At 41.3% G+C, this 20,352-nt stretch overlaps 1 protein-coding gene across 4 annotated transcripts in view; it reads right to left on the bottom strand.

Moving 5' to 3' along the window:
* LOC149165029 (rhodanese-like domain-containing protein / PPIC-type PPIASE domain-containing protein) overlaps positions 1-20,352 on the bottom strand; it is a 184,951-nt gene that overhangs the window by 51,699 nt on the left and 112,900 nt on the right. For 3 of the 4 annotated variants that reach the window (XM_089432216.1, XM_089432219.1, XM_089432220.1), the window contains exons 4-6: positions 2,642-2,742; positions 2,410-2,520; positions 2,169-2,277 (exon numbers count right to left, since the gene is read on the bottom strand). In XM_089432216.1, the coding sequence (XP_089288342.1) occupies positions 2,169-2,277; positions 2,410-2,520; positions 2,642-2,742 (321 nt within the window). The remainder of the gene's footprint in view (positions 1-2,168; positions 2,278-2,409; positions 2,521-2,641; positions 2,743-20,352) is intronic. The other variant, XM_089432217.1, reaches the window with a different exon arrangement.

Raw genomic sequence — 20,352 nt, 5'->3', positions numbered from 1 at the left:
ATTGTTGGGAAGATCGGTAGGCAATAGGATTATGGGTTGAGGGTAAAGCTCCCCGATGAAATGTCAGGTTGAGGGTAAAGCTCCTCGATGAGATTCCAAGGTTGAGGGTTTACCCTTGTCTGATGAGTTATCTTATTGCTAGATAAGGGTGGAAGCTATTGCTCCCTGATTCTTCTTCTAGATCCGAGAAAGTTTTAGCAGATAGAGTTGAGCAGAGACAGTGTTGACAGGTTGATCAACTGACAGATATTGAAAGGTGGAATTCTTCCTACTTAAGAGGGATTGTTAATTTTTGCAACTAGGGTAAAATTCCACATTGGACAACTCAAATGACCAAGATGATGCTTGCATTAAATTCCTCTTTTCGAGAGGACCAAAATCGACCTAAAGATCACCTAATTTGGTTAAACGGAAGTTAAGTTTTGAATTATTTTATTCATGCATACATTATGGAATGGGTCAGCCCTAACCACATGGGTAACTGCTTGGGTCAATCTTAACCCCAAGTTAACCCTCAGGAAAGCCTATAAAAGGAAGCAACCTCAAGTTCATTTCAACACATCATCATCTTTCTATTCTTCTATTTTTTCTTGGCTCGCACAAGTACGTCGAAAGGAGTTTGCACAAGGTCCAAAATTACAGGTGAAAGGTTCGCTTTGGGTTAGGGTTTTCTGGATCTCGATCGCTGGCACAGAACAAAAATTTTTCGTCCCCGTTCGCAGGCACAAAGTAGGCAAGAGAGTGACTCTGGCTCTCTGGTCGCTCAGAGATAGTTCAGTGAGAGCGACTCTGGGTTCAGAGGCAGATCGGAAGGTTCTGGTCCCCAGTTGCTCGCACAAGGTAGCCCTAGGAGCGACCATGCCATCTCAATCGCTCGCACAACATCAGTAAGGGAGCAACCCTACCATCTCGGTCGCTCGCATAGCAACTGTAAGGGACCGACTTTGGGCTTTAGTTGTTCAGTGCTACAGTCGCTCGCATCAAGACCTCCTAAGAGCGACCCTGCAATCATAGTCGCTCGCATACAGCGACAAAGAGAGCGACCAAGGAGTTTCAATCGCACACAGTGAATTGTTATGAGGGCGACCAGAGTTCAGATCTAAGATTTCACATCTTGGCTTCAGTTAATTTCAATGATCTGGTAGATCTGGCTTTCTATCTGCTATTACATAGATCTGTACATCTGATTTGTTATTATATGCTGCAATTACATGTATTGGGCTCATTGTACTCTTTGCTGAAATCTTTTTATGATGATCTACTAAAGAAGAAGATTTGAAAGGGTTTCCCCCAAGTGGGGTTTTTCTCTGGTCTTGGACCAATCCGTTGTCTCTTATGGTTGTGTTGTTGTCTTCTTTGTCACTGCATATATTGTTCTTTCTTCAGTTACATTTATGATTGATTATATTGCCAATAATTGGATGCATTGTTAGTGAAAAGATATATTGAGCTAAAGTAACTGATATAGCATAGAACAATCAGAAAATTTAACAGCTACTTCACGAATATATTGTGCCAAGACAAGGAAAATCATCAAAACCAAACCAGAACTGCTCTAATGACCTATGCCAGAACAAGAAGAAGGGTGACTAGGTAGGGGAGGATCACCTCCACCAAAACTAGTCAAAGAAGAGAAAGGGGTCTTAAAACCCTCAGAGCCTCAGGCTCAAAGAAAAACTGAGACAAATCAATCCAACTCAATCATGATCAAAATGATTCTAACCCTCTTGTATTTATAGATTTCCTTGTGGTTGTTTCTCCTCCTCAATTAATGGAGAGGGGTTCGTGGCAACCCCCAACTTTTGGCTTTTTGCCCCAGCTGCCCCAAAACTTACCCCATGTTGCCAAAAATTTGCGTAATTGGGGTTTTCCCCTTTATCACAAACTACGGGGATTGATAGGCTAATTCGTCCCTTGGTGCAATTAATCCATTGGGGGCATTACAAGTTCTCAAATAGTTGGCAAAATAGCAATATCGGATAACGCATAACAATGCACAAAGATCCACTTTTGAGGAAACTCTCCTTCCTGCTTATCTTATAAAACTTTCCATCATATTTATCGTAGATTTTGCATGTTGGTTTCTGCTTACTCATTTAACTCAAACACAACTGTGAAATGCAACAACCACAAAAGAGATAGACTGCATGAGAAAGATCAAATCCTACCAAAACATAAGTGTCCTTTGAAGGATCGAGGTCAGTTGTAATAGATGGGCCCCAACTTCCAAATTGTCCAAGGGGATAAATCTTGAAGCCAGGTAAGGATGCAATGGATCTGTTCATAATTTTCTCATACAAAACATTGGAATACAGTTAGAATAACAAGGTAGACATTGCTGATAAAGAATTTAAGAGATTCTAGAAAACAAATGACAAATCCAACAAGCTAGTTATAAAGATCACATACACTTCATGTGATTCACGAACATCCATAAGCTGAGCTTCAGTTATAAAGTCAGCATCCTGCATTTTAACTTCAAGCTCCTCTGGCTCAATAGCTTGAAGGAATCCTCCTTCCCTGACATGTCACAAAAAGATTTGATATGCATGAGCCACTTATGAAATTATTTTCTTCCATGGCTGCTATTTTAATGGACAGGAGCAAGTGGTCAGAAGTAATCTATGAAAGCTAATCACACCTTTCAGACAGCACTTGCAGCAAGTGCCAACCAAACTTTGTTTTGCATCTAACCAGTTTATTTAGAGGTGCACTAAATGCAGCTTCCTCAAATTCTTGTACCTGTGAGATATCCAACAAGGAATATTGCCAATTAAAAAAAAAGCATCTCATTGCTAAGGCATTAACAAAATTATCCCTTTTATTAGAGTATTGAACTAAATGTAGATTCATTAAAACAACAAAGTACAAATTGTAAAATACCTCAAATGATCAAATTTCAATCTATAAAACCCTAAATATATGTGTTTGCAATTTTGAATAGAAACACTCACAAAACAATAACATCAAAAAAAAAAAGATAGAGATGTACCCATCAAGTGAAGAATAGAGAAGTTAAATTTTCATTAGGAGAACAACCAAGAAAATGCACACAGGTAGGAATTTGTCTGCCAACGATGAAGAAATTTGCCACCAAATAAGATCAAATATATAACATTATTATGAAACACTACAAGCAGACAACAAATATTTGCAGGAAATGATGTCCTAAAACAATCTTTGGCAAATGTTAATAATATGCTGACTGATTCTATTTAGGGTATCTGTAATTTCAAATACATAATACTTTTGTAGTTTCCTTGCCTGAGTTTATTTATACTTTGCACAGATCATATACTAGATTTCAATGAGAAGAGTATTTTCTAATGGTCAATAATGGAATATGTTGAGAAATCTAGGGGCAGCAACATAAGATGATTTCTCTTGCTTTGTTAACGGTTTGTGATGTATTTTACTTTGCTTAGTTAGCTTCTTCTTTCACTTGTTATTATTAGTGTTTTCTTCATCAAACAGCTAACAAACTATGAAGAACAATAAACTATGAAGAACAATAACACAAAGGACACAAGATATAGGCAATCAGCCAGGGCCAAAACCTCTCCAATCTGAGAGGAAAACCCACAAGAATTCTTCTTCTTATAAAATCTTCAATTGACAAATTCCAAGACCTAGACCCTTGACCAAAAACCCCTCCAAGACCAAGTCACAAATTCTTCCCTTGAAAAGCTTTTCTTCCTTCGAAGTCAACGCTGGTCAAATTGACTGCTACACTACTGTTTTTTGGCGTCTCTTCAATTTCGGCCTCTTATTACAGGCCTGCAATTTTCAGCCTGCCCACAATTTCAGAGATTCCACACATGTGAGCTGATTGGGGCAGATTTGTGAGGCTTCTCTCCTTCGCTTGACTTAGACACTTCTTCTTGTGAATTCGGCTAGCAAAAATACTCCTTTCTTGGGCTATATCTCGGCTTCTTTAAGGTCTGCAATACCTTACTGCAGAACCCTAGCTGCAGTCACACGTATGAGATGAATGACCCAAAAACAATGCTAGAAGACTTCAATCTTCTTCTCCCTTCTCTTCGCTGCTCAAGAGGCTTTCTTCCTTTCCTATTCACACTTCTCTCCTTGTCGTGGATGCTTGATGGATAATCTCTTGAGTGAGGCTGAGTCCTCCTATATATAGGCTTCTCTCCCATGCTATTAGGCCGACTTGTCATCATTCCTAGGCCAACATGTCCTTTAGACAGGCCGACTTGCTTCTCTTGGATGTCGATTTGTTTGTAGCCCATAGACAAGGTCTTGGAGGGTTTTTTTGACTCTATCTTTGACTCAAATATTTTTTCTTACAATATGTAACATGCTCCAAATGGGTCTTTTAATGACTTGTAGACTCAATGACAAGCCCTAAGAGATCACAATGGGAGCTTGACCTAGAAATAAATTTCCTTGATCATGAAACCCATGCCTCAAGAACAACAAGAATAAATTTATTACATCAAATACATAAAATCATGATTACATATGTCATTATGAAGACCGAACCTAGTTACATATTTCAACACTCCCTCTTAATTAGGGACGTATTCATAATCCATACAAGGTACTTGGACATTCTCAATCTGAAGAATTCTCATAAGAAGAGCTGGATTGGTAACCCATCTGTTTAGCATCATTCCAACCAACATTGTCACATAACAAGGCCTTGACTAACAACTCTATCTTTCCACAAGATCATAGCACAATGTTGGTGAGACCAATGACTTATAGACACCATCACCATTGTCTCTCAAGGCACATACCCCACCCGGGTGTTCACAAAGTATCTCCTCCTAGGACTATTCTTATCTTGGATTCCCAATCCTCAAAGAATATCGGTCCTCTATGACTACTCTTATCTTGGATGCCCTATCTCATCCTCAAAGAGTATCGGATGCTAGATGCTTACCCAATCCTCCATTCTTTTCTTCCAAAGTGAAGACAAAGAATGATATGTCTATCTGTTAAATTTGGCAACTAGGGCCAAATTCCATTTTGGACAACTCATCTGATGAAGATAATTATTGCATTAAATTCCTCTTCTCCAAAGGATCAAAATCGACCTAAAGATCACCAAATTTGGATAAGGAAAATTATTTATTTATTCAAAAGAAATTCTATAATTCTTGATCTTATCAAGGTGGGAAAAATTGAAAATTTGAAATTTGAATTTGCCCCCAAGTGTCAAGGTCAGCTTCACCTCCATAAGGTCAAATCGTCATATCTATTTGTGTATATAGGCATCGTCCAATGTCATTTTGAAACATCCAAGGTCTCCAATGTATGTTTGAGGTTGCCCTACTCTATGACGACGAAGGACCGTCTTGTTTTTGGGTTCCACTTCTGCAACTAGGTCGAGATGCTTCAAATAGGGTAACCGTTGATCTTAAGGAGAAATTTGGTTTCTTTGACTAAGCAAATTCATCATTATAGGTCTCATTTCAAGAACAGAAAGGAAGGTCGAATTTATGGGCTGGCCTGTGGACAATGAGAGGGAGAATCTCCCTCCTAGTAAGGCCGCATTGCAAATCTGTTTCTTCAGAAAGGGCTGCAAGCATTGACCATCATAAAGGGGCCAAGATACATGTCAAGGGTTATGTCTTACCAGCGAAGGGCACCATAATATTGTTGGAATTTCTAAGTTTAACTCGTTAGAAATTCTTCCTGTACTATCTGGTTTATTTCTTCCTACTTGTTTAATTACTTAACAAGTTATTTACCATGTAAATACTGAAAATAAACACAAGTACAGTATCAACATCTACAAATCATCAACTGAAAGAAAACAAGCACACAAGTGACACCGTTATTTTTTGACCAATGTCCCCGGCAAAAACCAATGCTGGAAAATCGGTGCAGCTATTCAAAGGGTTTTATTATTATGCAGTTTTTAGAATACAACCAAGGTGCCAGAAATGGCTCACCCAACAGAGAATGCCCTCAGCAGTAGTAACTCTCCTCGGAGATAGATATTTTGGCTGAATAATCATCGGATGAACAATCCCACGCAACAATTGCAGCTCCCACTGCTCTGTGTCACTCTGATAGGGACTACGTCTCCCTATCCGGCTCACCAGCACCCAGTCTATCCAACAAAATCCTTCCAGTGCTGCCTCTTGGCCCTACGTCAGCTCTGCTAGCCTTTGCATCAGCTTCTGAAGCTTCTGTGTCAGCCCTTAGACCCTCTGCGTCTCACACACTGGCCTCTCCTGGCTCTGCGCAGCTCCTGGCTGCCTCTGCGTAGCACCCAGCTGCCTCTACATCAACCTCTCTGCGCTCTGCGCTGTTTCTTTGGTACCAACTCTACCTCTCTGCTATGTATTCACTGCCCCTCGCTACTGATCACTCATTCTATCTCTCTTGGCAAACCCCGCTCTAGAGAATAGAATGATTGATCACTCTATTGTATTCTCCAACTGACCTTCAAGCCTCTCTTATACTTTTCTCATTGGTCCATCAATGGCCGAGATTAAATCTCTAATCAACGGCTAAGATTAGATTTGGCTTGATCCATGACTTTTGGAACAGTCTAACCTAGTTTTATATTAATACCCATTAATATTTTATTTTTCCTAAGTTTAGACTTAGGAACTCCATTAAAATATTAATTATTTTAATATCTCCCAAAACAGTTAGAATTTGCCCAAACCATTTCTGGGTCATGGAGATCTCACGTGCTTTAGCCTCTCCACCAATTTTCATGGCTAGAGCACATCCGATGCTATCTCAAATCAACACTCCATCTTAGCGAGGACTGTGCTCTAGTAATACTCCACACTAAGCATCACCCTGATTATCCAACATCGGTCCCTATGTTGATGCTAGGCCTTCCCGCCCAACATTCTCTGCATTGTTGCATCCTGTACTGTTGCCCATGGTCCTGCCACTGCCACTGCTGCATCTATACGGCAGCTTCCTGTGCATCCGTGTTGTTGCTAGTCCATCCTCCCAACACTGCATCCCCTCTCATCATGTTGTATCGTGCTGCCCATAGCACTGCCACCGCTAATCGTTGCACTGCAACTCAGTTACCGAGAAGTAAGTAACTGATCCACCCAACTCTGACATCCCTGTCAGCTAGAGACACTCCCGATGCTAAAGCTCCCTCTAGCGCTAACAAGTGCTCCCTCTACTGACCTCTGCGCTGCTGCAACAACTCCCTGCATCTCGCACTGTTGCACACTTCTCTGTGCCATCCTGCACTGGTGAAACACTCCCATGCCTGTCGCACTGTTGCAGCCTGCTAGCCTCGCGTTGTCCCGAAACTCCTGCACTGTAGCACTCTCTACCGCTCCATCTGCATACGTCTCTACCGACATCCGCCAGTCCTGCTACTCCTCTTCGGGGCTCGCGTAGCAAGGTATAATCCAAGAGGTTGGGTACCTCAAGGATCCTGCCCCTCATCGCCTGTAGTCCCCCTGACTACAGCTCGATGTCTCCCAACTTCTTCTCAAGTGGTACATGAGCACTCACGGCACAATCATCATCCTCCTCGACTTCTTTCTCCACCTTTGCAAGCGCTACCTTCGAGTTCGAAGCCTCTCCCTTGCTCTTCTTCCTAGGACACTGGTTTGCAAAATGGCCCAGTTCCCCACAATGGAAGCACTTGACCTTGGAGAGGTCCTTCTTCTTCCTCTTCTCCTGCTCTCCAACAGATGCTAGAGCCACATCCTCTCCTTCCTCGTCTGATCTCTTCCTGACGAAGAGCCGCCCATAGTTCTTCCCAATCTAGAAGACTCGTCCTGCCCAGTATGCTCTGGACAAATACCTCCCAATCCTCTAAAACTGCGTTCAATGCGGTCCTCACCATCAATTCCTCATCCGGCGTGGCCCCTATGGAAGTTAGCTGGTCACGAATCTCCTTCAAGTGACCGAGAAGACATCTATCTGCTCTCCCTTCTGCATCTGGTATGCCCTTAGCTGATTCTCCAGGAGCATCTTCCTCTGCACGGAAGTATGTTGGTACAATGTCTTCAAGGCATCCCACATCTCCTTTGTCGTTTCCTTCTCGGCAATATGTGGTACCACATGATCCTTGACCCCATCAAGGATGATGCACTTAGCCTTCGCCATTGCCTCCTCATACCTTTCATTAGCTACCGGGTCAACTGGGACAGCTATCACTCTCGTGACGAAGCCCTTGAGGCGATGTCTGTCTAGAATGGACAAGATCCTGGCCTTCCAGACCACAAAGTTGGACGCTCCGTCCAGCCTATCCTGATCTCTCAGCCCATTCACGGCCATCTCGCTGCTCTTCTTTCGACTCCTCCGAGTCTCTCTACTTCCCTCCTGGAAGTCCTCTATTCGACTCCTGCTGAGTCTCTCAACTTCTCGTCTAGAAGTTCTCGGTTTGACTCCCTCTGAGTCTCAATTTCCCTTCTGGAAATCCCTCTGCCAACGTCAAGTTGCCCCACTCCGATCGTCTGTGCAACTGCACCACTGATCCGGATTCCTTGGCTAGAAATCGCCTCGGCAGCAACTCCCTCCACCTTGGTCTTGCCCTGTTAGGTACTGTTCTGACCACAATACCCCACCAGCTTCACTCCGCAAATTACCCACAGCCTCCTATACCCCAGCAACTGAAGGATTGAGCCACTTGGCTCTGCGCAATCCTGGCACCGGCAAATCAGCTCCGCAAGCCAACTGCGTCAGCCATCCTGGCCTCTATGTGACCCTGATTCGGCCTCCCTTAGCCTCTGCGCTGCCTTTCTCTAGCCCAGAATGATGACGCAATCCCTCTGCGTCACTCCTTCCTCTGTCGCCTTCTGCAAGGATCAGCTTTGTTACTTGGAACAGCTAAATCTACTACAAATGCTCTGCTCGGCTGATGCCTTCAATTTTCCTGTGACCTACAACCACACTTTGATACCATGTTAGAATTTCTAAGTTTAACTCGTTAGAAATTCTTCTTGTACTATCTAGTCTATTTCTTCCTACTTGTTTAATTACTTAACAAGTTATTTACCATGTAAATACTGAAAATAAACACAAGTACAGTATCAACATCTACAGATCATCAACTGAAAGAAAACAAGCACACAAGTGACACCGTTATTTTTGGACCAATATCCCCGGAAAAACCCAATGCGGGAAAACCGGTGCAGCTATTCAAAGGGTTTTATTATTATGCAGTTTTCAGAATACAACCAGGGTGCCAGAAATGGCTCACCCAATAGAAACTGCCCTCGGCAGTAGTACCTCTCCTCTGAGACAGATATTCCGGCTGAATAATCACTAGATGAATGATCCCACAGCAACAATTGCAGCTCCCACTACTCTGCGTCTCCCTATCTAGCTCACCAACACCCAGTCTGTCCCACGAAATCCTTCCAGCGCTACCTCTTGGCCCTGTGTCAGCGCTGCTAGCCTCTATGTCAGCTTCTGGAGCTTCTGCGTCAGCTCCTAAACCCTCTACGTCTCACATGTTGGCCTCTCTTGGCTCTGCGCAGCTCCTCGCTGCCTCTGTGTAGCACCCAACTACCTCTGCGTCAACCTCTCCGGGCTCTGCGCCATCTCTCTGGTACCAACTCTACCTCTCTACTATGTATTCACTGCCTCTCGCTGCTGATCACTGATTCTATCTCTCTTAGCAAACCCCGCTCTAGAGAATAGAATGACTGATCACTCTGGTATATTCTCCAACTGACCCTCAAGCCTCCTCTTATACTTTTCTCGTTGGTCCATCAACAACCAAGATTAAATCTCTAATCAATGGCTAAGATCACATTTGGCTTGATCCATGACTTTTGGAATATTTTAACCCAGTTTTATATTAATACCAATTAATATTTTATTTTTCCTAAGTTTAGACTTAGGAACTCCATTAAAGATATTAATTATTTTAATATCTCCCAAACCGGTTAAAATCTGCCCAAACCATTCCTGGGTCTTGGAAATCTCATGTGCTTTAGCCTCTCCACCAATTTTCATGGCTAGAGCACATCCGATGTTATCTCAAATCAACAAATATTGGCCAAGGTAAGCCGCAGCTGAGATGAGGGGTTTTGGAACAGTAAAGTGGGATAGCAGTGTTCTTTCGAGAAGCCTTTACCAGACCTTGCTTCAGGAAGGTACCATCTGATCACTATGACAAAATGCCTAAATTACAGCCTATTGAGGAGGCCATATACTTGTCTAGGGCAGTGACATTGGATCTCCTTGCTGGCAAGTCATTCTGACTTTAAAGTATTGTACTCTCCCTCTGCTGAACATTTGATAAATAAGAAGAATTGTTCAAAGGTTTTCCCCATCTTGGGGGTTTTCCCTGGCTTGTGCCATATTATCGTGTCCTCTTGTCTCGGCTTGTCTTCTGCATTTGTTGTATATGTTCTTTCTTCAGTTATTGTCAATATGATAATGATGCTAATGAATTATGAATGGGCTAATATGGAATATTGAAGTAATTGTCTTAAGCAAAGAACATGTTAATCTGAAATTAACATGGTATCAGAGCCAGTGAGGATAAGCCCAAGCAAAAGAAAAAAACGTCAGGTTTGTTTGCATAAAGACAAGAAGAAAATAAATGGAAATCTGGACCAAATATCCTGGTAAGAAGAGCGCAATTCTGTGCACAAAAATTTTGAGGCTCAGATTGAGGTAGCTAAGAGGATTTGATTCGCTTCAAGGGTTTGTCGGGGCATTTAGTAAGCAACTCTGATTCTTAAATAAAACCCTGTGGCAGCCCTCTAATCAGTGGTTTTGTGGACACAATTCAGCGAAGGGTTAATACAATTCTTCAAGATCTTTTGGCATAAGACTTATTCAGCTCCGCGCATAAAACAACAAAGAAGCAACTCGTTGAAGGTCTCGTTTCGTCCGCATAGAAGCCAAAACTGTAGTGAATTAATTGCATACCACCTACGGCTCTCTAAGTTTCAGACTTGCGGCCCACCAAGGCCAGACCTGTGGCCTTAAATGTGTTATCAGCTGCGGCACTAAAATTATAACATGATTCTGCCTCCCTGGCACAATATTTCTGTACTTAAAAGATCTTTAATCCTCCGTCTCTGCGATCAGTAAAGAATAGAAAGCATGTTGATCACGAGAAGACTATAGAGAACCATTTAAAATGAGATCAAGTTTATTTTTGACAGTTACACAATAGAGATCCCATGTGCAAAACCTAGACACCAGTGAATCATCGAGGGCGGGCGACAGTGTCATAAGCCGCGTGTTGTACGGTGAAGCAACGCGAGTTCATCGAATCCACTGGCGGCGACTTGACATGGAGCCATTGCGATGCACAAAACCCGACGGATGAGGAAGACGACCATTCAACTACAGTGCCTTACCCTCCTTAACGTCGGCGACGACTGCCGCACGCAAGATTGTATGTAAGTGGTTGGAATCTCGTGTCTTCTTGATTATATCGGAGGGAGATCGTTAGAAGGGTTTGCATTATTTCCAGCTTTGAGCCTCATAGAGAAGCCGACACCTGAGGCCTCGTTCTTGCGACCAACTGTTTTGATTTTTTTTCATGTTTGTTTTGGTATTTTCTGCTTGCTTTGGTGAATCCGTGCAGTAAAGGTGGAGGAGGATTCAAGTTGGAGCCTAGAGCAGAATAAGTTGTTCGAAAACGCACTAGCGAAGTTTGAAAAGACACACCAGATCAATGGGATATTATGGCCACCTGCATACCGGGGAAAACACCAGCTGAGGTGAGGAGCATTTCGAGCTTCTTGTTGAGGATGTGACTGTGATTGAGGCCGACCAGGTTGCTTTGCCTGCTTATTCTGAAAATTTGTATACACCGCCTGAATTGATGTCAGATCAGTTGGCGATCTCACAAAACAGCAGGCTGTTTCTATGAAGGCTTCATCGGTCAAGGCATCCAAATAGGAGTGCAAAAAAAAAGGTGTGCCCTAGACCGAGGAAGAACACAGAGATCGATGGATGCATCACAAGGGTTTTTGATATGTAGGCTTTCTATTAATATGAAGAATGGTGGTTAAGGTTTGTGCTTAACAGAACGCCATTCCTGGAGCAGTGGTATGGGCGAAAGGAGACCATGAGATATAGAGTTGTCTTGGATGATAGGGATTGATGATTTCACTTCACAGTATATACTTAAGCAGAAGTATCAAAAGATCTGAAGCAATGTAAGAGGCACATCATCTTCATCAAGACAGATCAAGCTTCAAAGGAGATCATTCTCAGGCATTTCTAATTACATCAGAACTTCAGCACATGAGGTTTAATTTTGCATAAGGAAAGATGGCATCATATTTGCAGATAGACTTATATCAGCATCATCATACATACATACAATCAGGCAGCATTAGAAAAAGTATTGCTCCTCTTCAAAATCTTCAACGTTCAAATGAATAAAGACGCTCAACTCTTCGGTTGTCCTTCAGTCTCAGACAGTAACTCAAAAGGATTATTGCATCTGTACATACCACCGAGAAAAATGATGTGTGTTTCTGTCACATATCAAATGAGCCATCTTATGGAGATTGTCTGCCTTACAAGTTACAACAACTACAGGAATCAAGAGGTGAAAGCATCTGGAAGAATCTGATTCCAGAATCAATCCTTCTTCTATTGAAAAGCTTCAATACTGTAAGTAGGAATAGTCTTCCTAAAAGTATAAAAACCTGCAGCTATCTAGGATAGAACCCTGTAAAGATTTTTGGTCATATGCAGCATCAGGCCTTCTATGGGTGGCACTGCCCTATGTATGACATTTCAGCAAAGGCGACTCCACATCATCTATGTTCCTTTTTCAGTCCAGCATCATGTATGATATTATTTTAAGTCCAGTAGTCGTGATGATATGTTTATGATAGTATTACAGTCTTGTTCACAAACAGATGTAAACTTTGGATAGCCTATTTTTTAAAGACCATCTACTATGGAGAAGCTGCCAGAATCTGTCAGTTGCAGCACCTTTATGATAAAGGGCGCAACTCACTAGAAGCTTTCATTCTTAAAAGAACAGTTAGTAGAAAAAGTGGATGGCACTTTGGAACAGTTCATTGTATCAATCCCTATCAGCATGAAAACAAAGATACCTTGAAGAAAGTATCATGACCTCTTGAGCACGATGAACAAAAGACCCTGATTCTGGCAAGTCTTATAGATATATTGGGTAAATTGATACGCTGGTAGCTCTAATCTTGCAATGAAGGATCATACAGTTGTGTTGAGATAATCTCATGAGAAGACTTCTTCTTCCTGGGTGGAGAAAAGGCTTCAGAACCTTTCCTGGACCTGAAGCTTTCTAGAAGCTTGTTTCTCTTATATGAGAAATTCTTAATTGAAGGATAAATAACCATCCAAAACGAGTCTTCAGAGGGAGCTATAAAATCCCTAATGTCCTTGCTTGTCCGATGATTTTCAATAAAAGCAAGTCATGTCAGCTGAGTATGATGACTTCAATAGAGGTTGCATGTAAGCTACATAATTATGATTGATGATTTTTGGCACATAGAATAAAGGATTAATAACAGATTGCAGTTAACTCGATAGTTATGTTTTGGGCGAAGTTACTTTCCCTACATTCAGAGGGAGCTATGATGTCTGTCTTACATAAGAGGAAAGTGAATCTTAAAGACAAGTTTTCCTTTAGAAAGAAGTTGGGAGTCATGGAAAGACCCTACTATGAGGGTTCCGGTTGAACATTGAGCTCTGGGAGCTCCTGGGGGCCTGGGGTACTTATTTGAGCTATGAGCGACCATAGGGTGAGTGGTTCACCTTCCCCTATAGGTGCTTTGTGTACAGGGTGAGTGGTTCACCTTCCCCTGTGATACCCCAATGGTGGTTGACATGTGCGTAGGGTGAGTGGTTCACCTTCCCCTATGTTTGATGAGATATGCATAGGATGAGTGGTTCACCTTCTCCTATGGCATATGAGTAGGATGAGTGGTTCACCTCTCCTCCTGATACCCCAATGAGAGATGCATATAGGCATCTGTTGACATGTTACTGGGACGTGGTTCATCATTTCCCTGCATGTAGGATGTTCATTCCCTACGATTGTTGGTTGACATGTCGGTGGGACGTAGTTCATCCTTTCCCCACGTGTAGGATCCTTCCTACGATTGATTGTTGTAACTTGTGTTTGTAGGACGTGGTTCGTCCTTTCCCTACGTGTGATTGTGTGTGTGATTGTAGGATGTGGTTCGTCCTTTCCCTACATGTGATTGTAGGATGTGGTGCGTCCTTTCCCTACATGTGGTTGTGAGCAGGATGTGATACATTCTTTCCCTACTATTGATTCAGTATCATCCTACCCGTGTAGTCTGGGACACATGGGAAGTACCTCTCATCTGGCCAATAAGTTGGAAAAAATGGTTAGGGACCATAGCACTACCGATGGACGCATCAGGTACTCTCGTACTCCCTATGACTAGGATGCATTGTGTTCAACTTGATCTGGGATCAAGTCTGATTAAGGTTTTACCTCTGGACTAACTTTTTGTTAGTGGAGAGTGGTAAGGTCTTATGACTCACTCTCGATCAATTCTCCTTCATTATTACATTAGTGTTCAACATAGCAGAGATGAGATAAAAAGATTGTTCATATCGTCTGGATGGCATGATGATGGATGGATTGGCAGGTGGAATTCTCCCTAATTGAGAGGGAGAGTTAAATTTGGCACCTAGGGCCAAATTCCACTTTGGACAGCTCATCTGATGAAGATAATCATTGCATTAAACTCCTCTTCTCGAGAAGATCAAAATCGACCGAAAGATCACCAAATTTGGATAAGGAAAAATATTTATTTATTCAAAAGAAATTCTATAATTCTTGATCTTATCAAGGCGGGAAAATTTGAAAATTTGAATCTGCCCCCAAGTGTCAAGGTCAGCTTCACCTCTATAAGGTCAAATCATCATATCTATTTGTATATATAGGCATCCTGCAATGTCATTTTGAAACATCCAAAGTCTCCAATGTATGTCTGAGGTTGTCGTACTCTAGGAGGACGAAGGACCGTCTTGTTTTTTGGTTCCACTTCTACAACTAGGCCGAGATGCTTCAGATAGGGTAGCCACTGATCTTAAGGATAAATTTCATCTCTTTGACTGAGCAAATTCATCGTTACAGCTCTCATTTCAAGAGCAGAAAGGAAGGTCGCATTTGTGGGTTGGCCTGTGGACAATGAGAGGGAAAATCTCCCTCTTAGCAAGGCCGCATTGCAGATCTGTTTCTTCAAAAATGGCCACAGGCATTGACCATCATAAAGGGGCCAAGATACATACCAAGGGTTATGTGCTACCAGTGAAGGGCACCATACTATTGGCCAAGGTAAGCAGCAGATGAGATGAGGGGCGTTGGAACAGTTAAGTAGGACAACAGTGTTCTTTCAAGAAGCCCTAACCAAACCTCGCTTCAAGAAGATACCATCTAATCACTATAACACAATGCCTAAATTACAGCTTATTGATGAGGTCGTCTACTTGTCTAGGGCACTGACATTGGATCCCCTTGCTGGCAAGTCATTCTGACTTTAAAGTATTGTACTCTCCCTCTGCTGAACATTTGATATTGATAATAAGAATAATTGTTCAAGGGTTTTCCCCATCTTGGGGTTTTTCCCTGGCTTGCGCCATATTATTGTGTCCTCTTGTCTTGGCTTGTCTTCTGCATTTGTTGTATATGTTCTTTCTTCAGTTACTGTCAATATGATAATGATGCCAATGAATTATGAATGGGCTAATATGGAATATTGAAGTTACTGTCATAAGCAAAGAACATGTCAATCTGAAATTAACACTATCTCTCCCTCTCAACTAGGGAGGATATACCCATTCCTATGAAGGAATGTACCTATTCCTATAAAAGGAATGTACCCAAGCTCCCTCTTATCCAGCGACTTATCCAAACTCCCTCTTAACCAAGGACTTGCTTCCAGTAGTTTTCTCGAAGTGGAGATCATGGTACTCTCAGTTGCTTGTGGGGCTCCTTTCGATGTCATGAAGTTCATCCTTATCATTATGGAGCCCTAACCAGACCTCGCTTCAAGAAGGTACCATCTAATCACTATAACACAATGCCTAAATTATAGTCTATTAATGAGGACGTCTACTTGTCTACGGTAGTGACATTGGATCCCCTTGCTGGCAAGTCATTCTAACTTTAAAGTATTGTACTCTCCCTCTGCTGAACATTTGATATTGATAATAAGAATAATTGTTCAAGGGTTTTCCCCATCTTGGGGTTTTTCCCTGGCTTGCGCCATAATATTATGTCCTCTTGTCTTGGCTTGTCTTCTGCATTTGTTGTATATGTTCTTTCTTTAGTTACTCTCAATATGATAATGATGCTAATAAATTATGAATGGGCTAATATGGAATATTGAAGTCACTGTCATAAGCAAAGAACATGTCAATCTGAAATTAACACTATCTCTCCCTCTCAACTAGGGAGGATATATCCATTCCTATGAAGGAATGTACCTATTCTTATAAAAGGAATGTACCCAAGCTCCCTCTTATCTAGCGACTTGCTTCCAGTAGTTTTCTCTAGGTGGAGATCATGGTACTCTCAGTTGCTTGTGGGGCTCCTTTCGATGTCATGAAGTTCATCCTTATAATTATGGAGCCCTAACCAGACCTCGCTTCAAGAAGGTACCATCTAATCACTATAACAGAATGCCTAAATTACAGCCTATTGATGAGGCCATCTACTTGTCTAGGGCAGTGACATTGGATCTCCTTGCTGGAAAGTCATTCTGACTTTAAAGTATTGTACTCTCCCTCTGCTAAACATTTGATATTGATAATAAGAAGAATTGTTCAAGGGTTTTCCCCATCTTGGGGTTTTTCCCTGGCTTGCGCCATATTATTGTGTCCTCTTGTCTTGGCTTGTCTTCTGCATTTGTTGTATATGTTCTTTTTTCAGTTACTGTCAATGTGATAATGATGTTAATGAATTATGAATGGGTTAATATGGAATATTGAAGTTACTGTCATAAGCAAAGAACACCTTAATCTGAAATTAACACTATCTCTCCCTCTCAACTAGGGAGGATATACCCATTCCTATGAAGGAATGTACCTATTCCTATAAAAGGAATGTACCCAAGCTCCCTCTTATCTAGCGACTTGTCCAAACTCCCTCTTAACCAAGGACTTGCTTCCAGTAGTTTTCTCTAGGTGGAGATCATGGTACTCTCAGTTGCTTGTGGGGCTCCTTTCGATGTCATGAAGTTCATCCTTATCATTATGGAGCCTTCATCAGTTCGTAGGTCATCAGCCATCTATCACTTTCCTTCACGAACCATGTCATTCATGCCATACTCCTCTTCATTGGAAAGTGATATTCTAGTTCACATCTAGCTTTTCTTCATACTGCTACCTCTTCCAAGTCATGTTTCCTTTTGGATCTTTCATCCAACCACATGAGTGCCTAGTTGTAGGTGACATCTACAACCCTATTTCGGTAGCCCTGTATCAACCCATCCAAATGTTGTTCAAAAATAAAAAATGAACATCAAATTAAATTTACCTTTAGTGATGGCCCTTCATCATGACATTTGCTTGTAGCAACATCAACATCCTGCATAGATATTAACACATCTCCAAGATATTCTATGTCAAGGGTCTCCTTCCTTTCCAGACTTCATCAGAGTCTTCATACCTTTTTCATGGAGATGTCATGCCAAATCTTTCTATTCATCAAATGTTGATTCCTTTTCCATAGTTGCGCCTTTTACGTCTCTTTCTTTCCTTCTTCACATATAGTTTCACAGGAACTTTCACCCAGTTACTTCATCTTTGTCAACCACCTCATATTCCATATGAGGACATATTATGTTGATTTCATCTAGACAATATGTGAACCATGCCTTCATGCATTCTTCAAAGGAAGAGATCCGTTTACTTTGACCATGCCCATGAGGTAGAGGACTTACCCATGCTATCTGCAACTATATGATGACATGACTTAATTAAATACATGCATACATACCTCTTTTCTTCTTTTGATCATCTAGGCTTCCTTCAGCATCTACCTTGAGAGTACTTCAACCATCTCGACATGCTAAATTCCTTTGTCACCATGCCATCATCCTTCTAAACAATGAAGCCCATATAAGGTGGAATTCTTAGCGAGACACTTGCTTCCTTCAAGAGAGGTGAACCTTCCAATGAAGATTCCAACAAAGGATCTAGATTATCCTCATCCGGAAGGAACTCCTTTCTCATGATGATGAAGTATGATGAATTCCTTCTTTTATGCTAGATGACTTTCTTCTACCCATAAGTACTACTTATGCTTCCAATGAGGTTACCAAGAGCTATTTTCTAATGATGACTAACATAGACTTCTACTTCAGCTATCTTTCAAGCTTCTTAAGATGATGTCGTGGGCTCTTGCTTCAATCGTATGTTATTATGATGCCATCTCCCAAAATGATGCACGCTATCATGCTTCTAATGTTTCCTATCATGATAGCCATACTTTACAAAAACTGAAAAGAACTTGGTGGAGAAGATTATCTCAATCATAGTAGAGATCTTTTACTTCCTCTTTCTTTGATTCTTCTTTTCAGCTTCTTTCACTTCTTTGGTGATATGGGCTTCTTCTCTTCCTCTTTTGTTATTGTCCTTCTTGATCTTTGGACAATCTCTCTTGTAGTGCCCATATTCATGACAACCATAGCATTGGATTTTTGACATATTCTTCTTCTTTTTCTGAGGACCAAACTTTCCAAACTTTCCTTTTCTCTTAGCCATGGCAGCAAATGCTTGTGCTTGCTCGTTTGATCCTACATCACTTTTTTCCTTCAACTTGGTTTCTTCAATTTTACATAATGACCAAAGTTCATTGAATGGGGTAGCTTCTTTCTTTCCATAGATGCTTGATGTAAAGTTGCCCCATTCCTTTGGTAGTGCATTGAACACTATGGTGGTCATTTCTTTATTGGACATTATTTCTTCCAACTCTTGTAGGTGGTTTATTATTTCTGACACCCTCATAAAGTATGAGGCTATTCCTTTCTTCCTTTGATATCTTCGTCTTGTAGAGTTCTTGTCTTAATGATATCACTTCTCCAGCAGTACTCACGGAGAATAATTCTTACTAGCTTGTCATATATTTCTTTTGATGTCTCTAACTTTGATACATAAGGTATGAGGGGATCCTTGATGGATTCTATGAGAATCCTTTGAGCCCTTACTTCCCCTTTCATATACCTTGCTAGAGCTTGAGCTTCTTCCTTTGGAGGTTTAGTGGTTGAACCCTTTAACACTAAGTTGCAAGAAACGGGGAAACGGGTACGAGTTTCCGAAACGAGCACGGGTACGAAACGTGACCTCCCCAAATTTTGGAAACGAGGAAACGCGAATATATATATATATATATTAGAAGTTAGGACATTCAAGAAATATGTGCAATCATAAAGCATACATGATACATTATAATTTATTACATTTAAACATTATGATTAAATTTACATCACATTTACTCATGAATGATCACATAATGAAAATAAAAATATCGGAATATCCAAAAGCAACCTTTATTATATATCCAAATCTCAAAATCAGCCTTTATTATATATATGAGGCTGCAAGTACAATAAAGACTATAAGGCTGGAGACAAAAGACTAATCTTCATCAAAAATAGAAGCAGAACCATGCTCAACAGTGGATGGTGGTGCTGAAGAAGAAGATGGGCCAATTCCACTTCCAGGCTGGACCTCAATATTCAGGGCAGCAAGAGAGAGATCCAAATCAAGACTTTCTGCATCCACATCCCATTCTTTAGAAGGACCACTGGCAACTGGAAGCCACCTTAGTCGCCCAATAAAAAAATAGAAAACAAAATAATAATAAAAAACATAAGAAAAGGTCAAGTTGCATGAGGAAACTCCATCGTACGGTCCGGAAACTAGTTTCCGACCATACTGGCCACGTTTCCTCCTCGAGAAATGGGCCAGTACGGCCGGAAACGATTTTTCGGGCTGTACGTTACGAGTTTCCTCGTTTCCGTACGAAACCGCACCCTAGACCCATGTTTCCTGCAACTTAGCTTTAACATGATCAATGACTTTGCTTTCTATGAGGATCAAATTTTTCCTCTTCTTCCATGCACAAAAGTTTGATGACCCAACCAATTTTTTGTTTTCCTTGCAAAATGAAGTCATTTTGATAGATTCAGATGTGGACATAAAGATACTTACTTGTGAAGATACTCCTTGATGACAATATCTTCAACTTGTTGCCTTCTTGATTTTGATGATGATGATAATGATAGAAGATGTCTTCTTGATGAAGATGTCTTCTTACAAAAGTGATTCTTCAAAGAGAGGGAGATCACCTTGGTTCCTTGATGATGATGTCAATGCCTTCTCCTTGTTTTTCTTTGACGTAGAGTCTTCAAGATGTTCCAATTTGTAGTCCTT

The sequence above is a fragment of the Pinus tabuliformis genome, chromosome 5_1 (assembly GCF_031772625.1).
Source record: "Pinus tabuliformis cultivar Carrire ecotype Pingquan chromosome 5_1, CPIR1, whole genome shotgun sequence".
Classification (NCBI taxonomy): domain Eukaryota; kingdom Viridiplantae; phylum Streptophyta; class Pinopsida; order Pinales; family Pinaceae; genus Pinus; species Pinus tabuliformis.
Note: the sequence above shows the minus strand (reverse complement) of the source record. Positions and strands in the feature narration are given on the sequence as shown.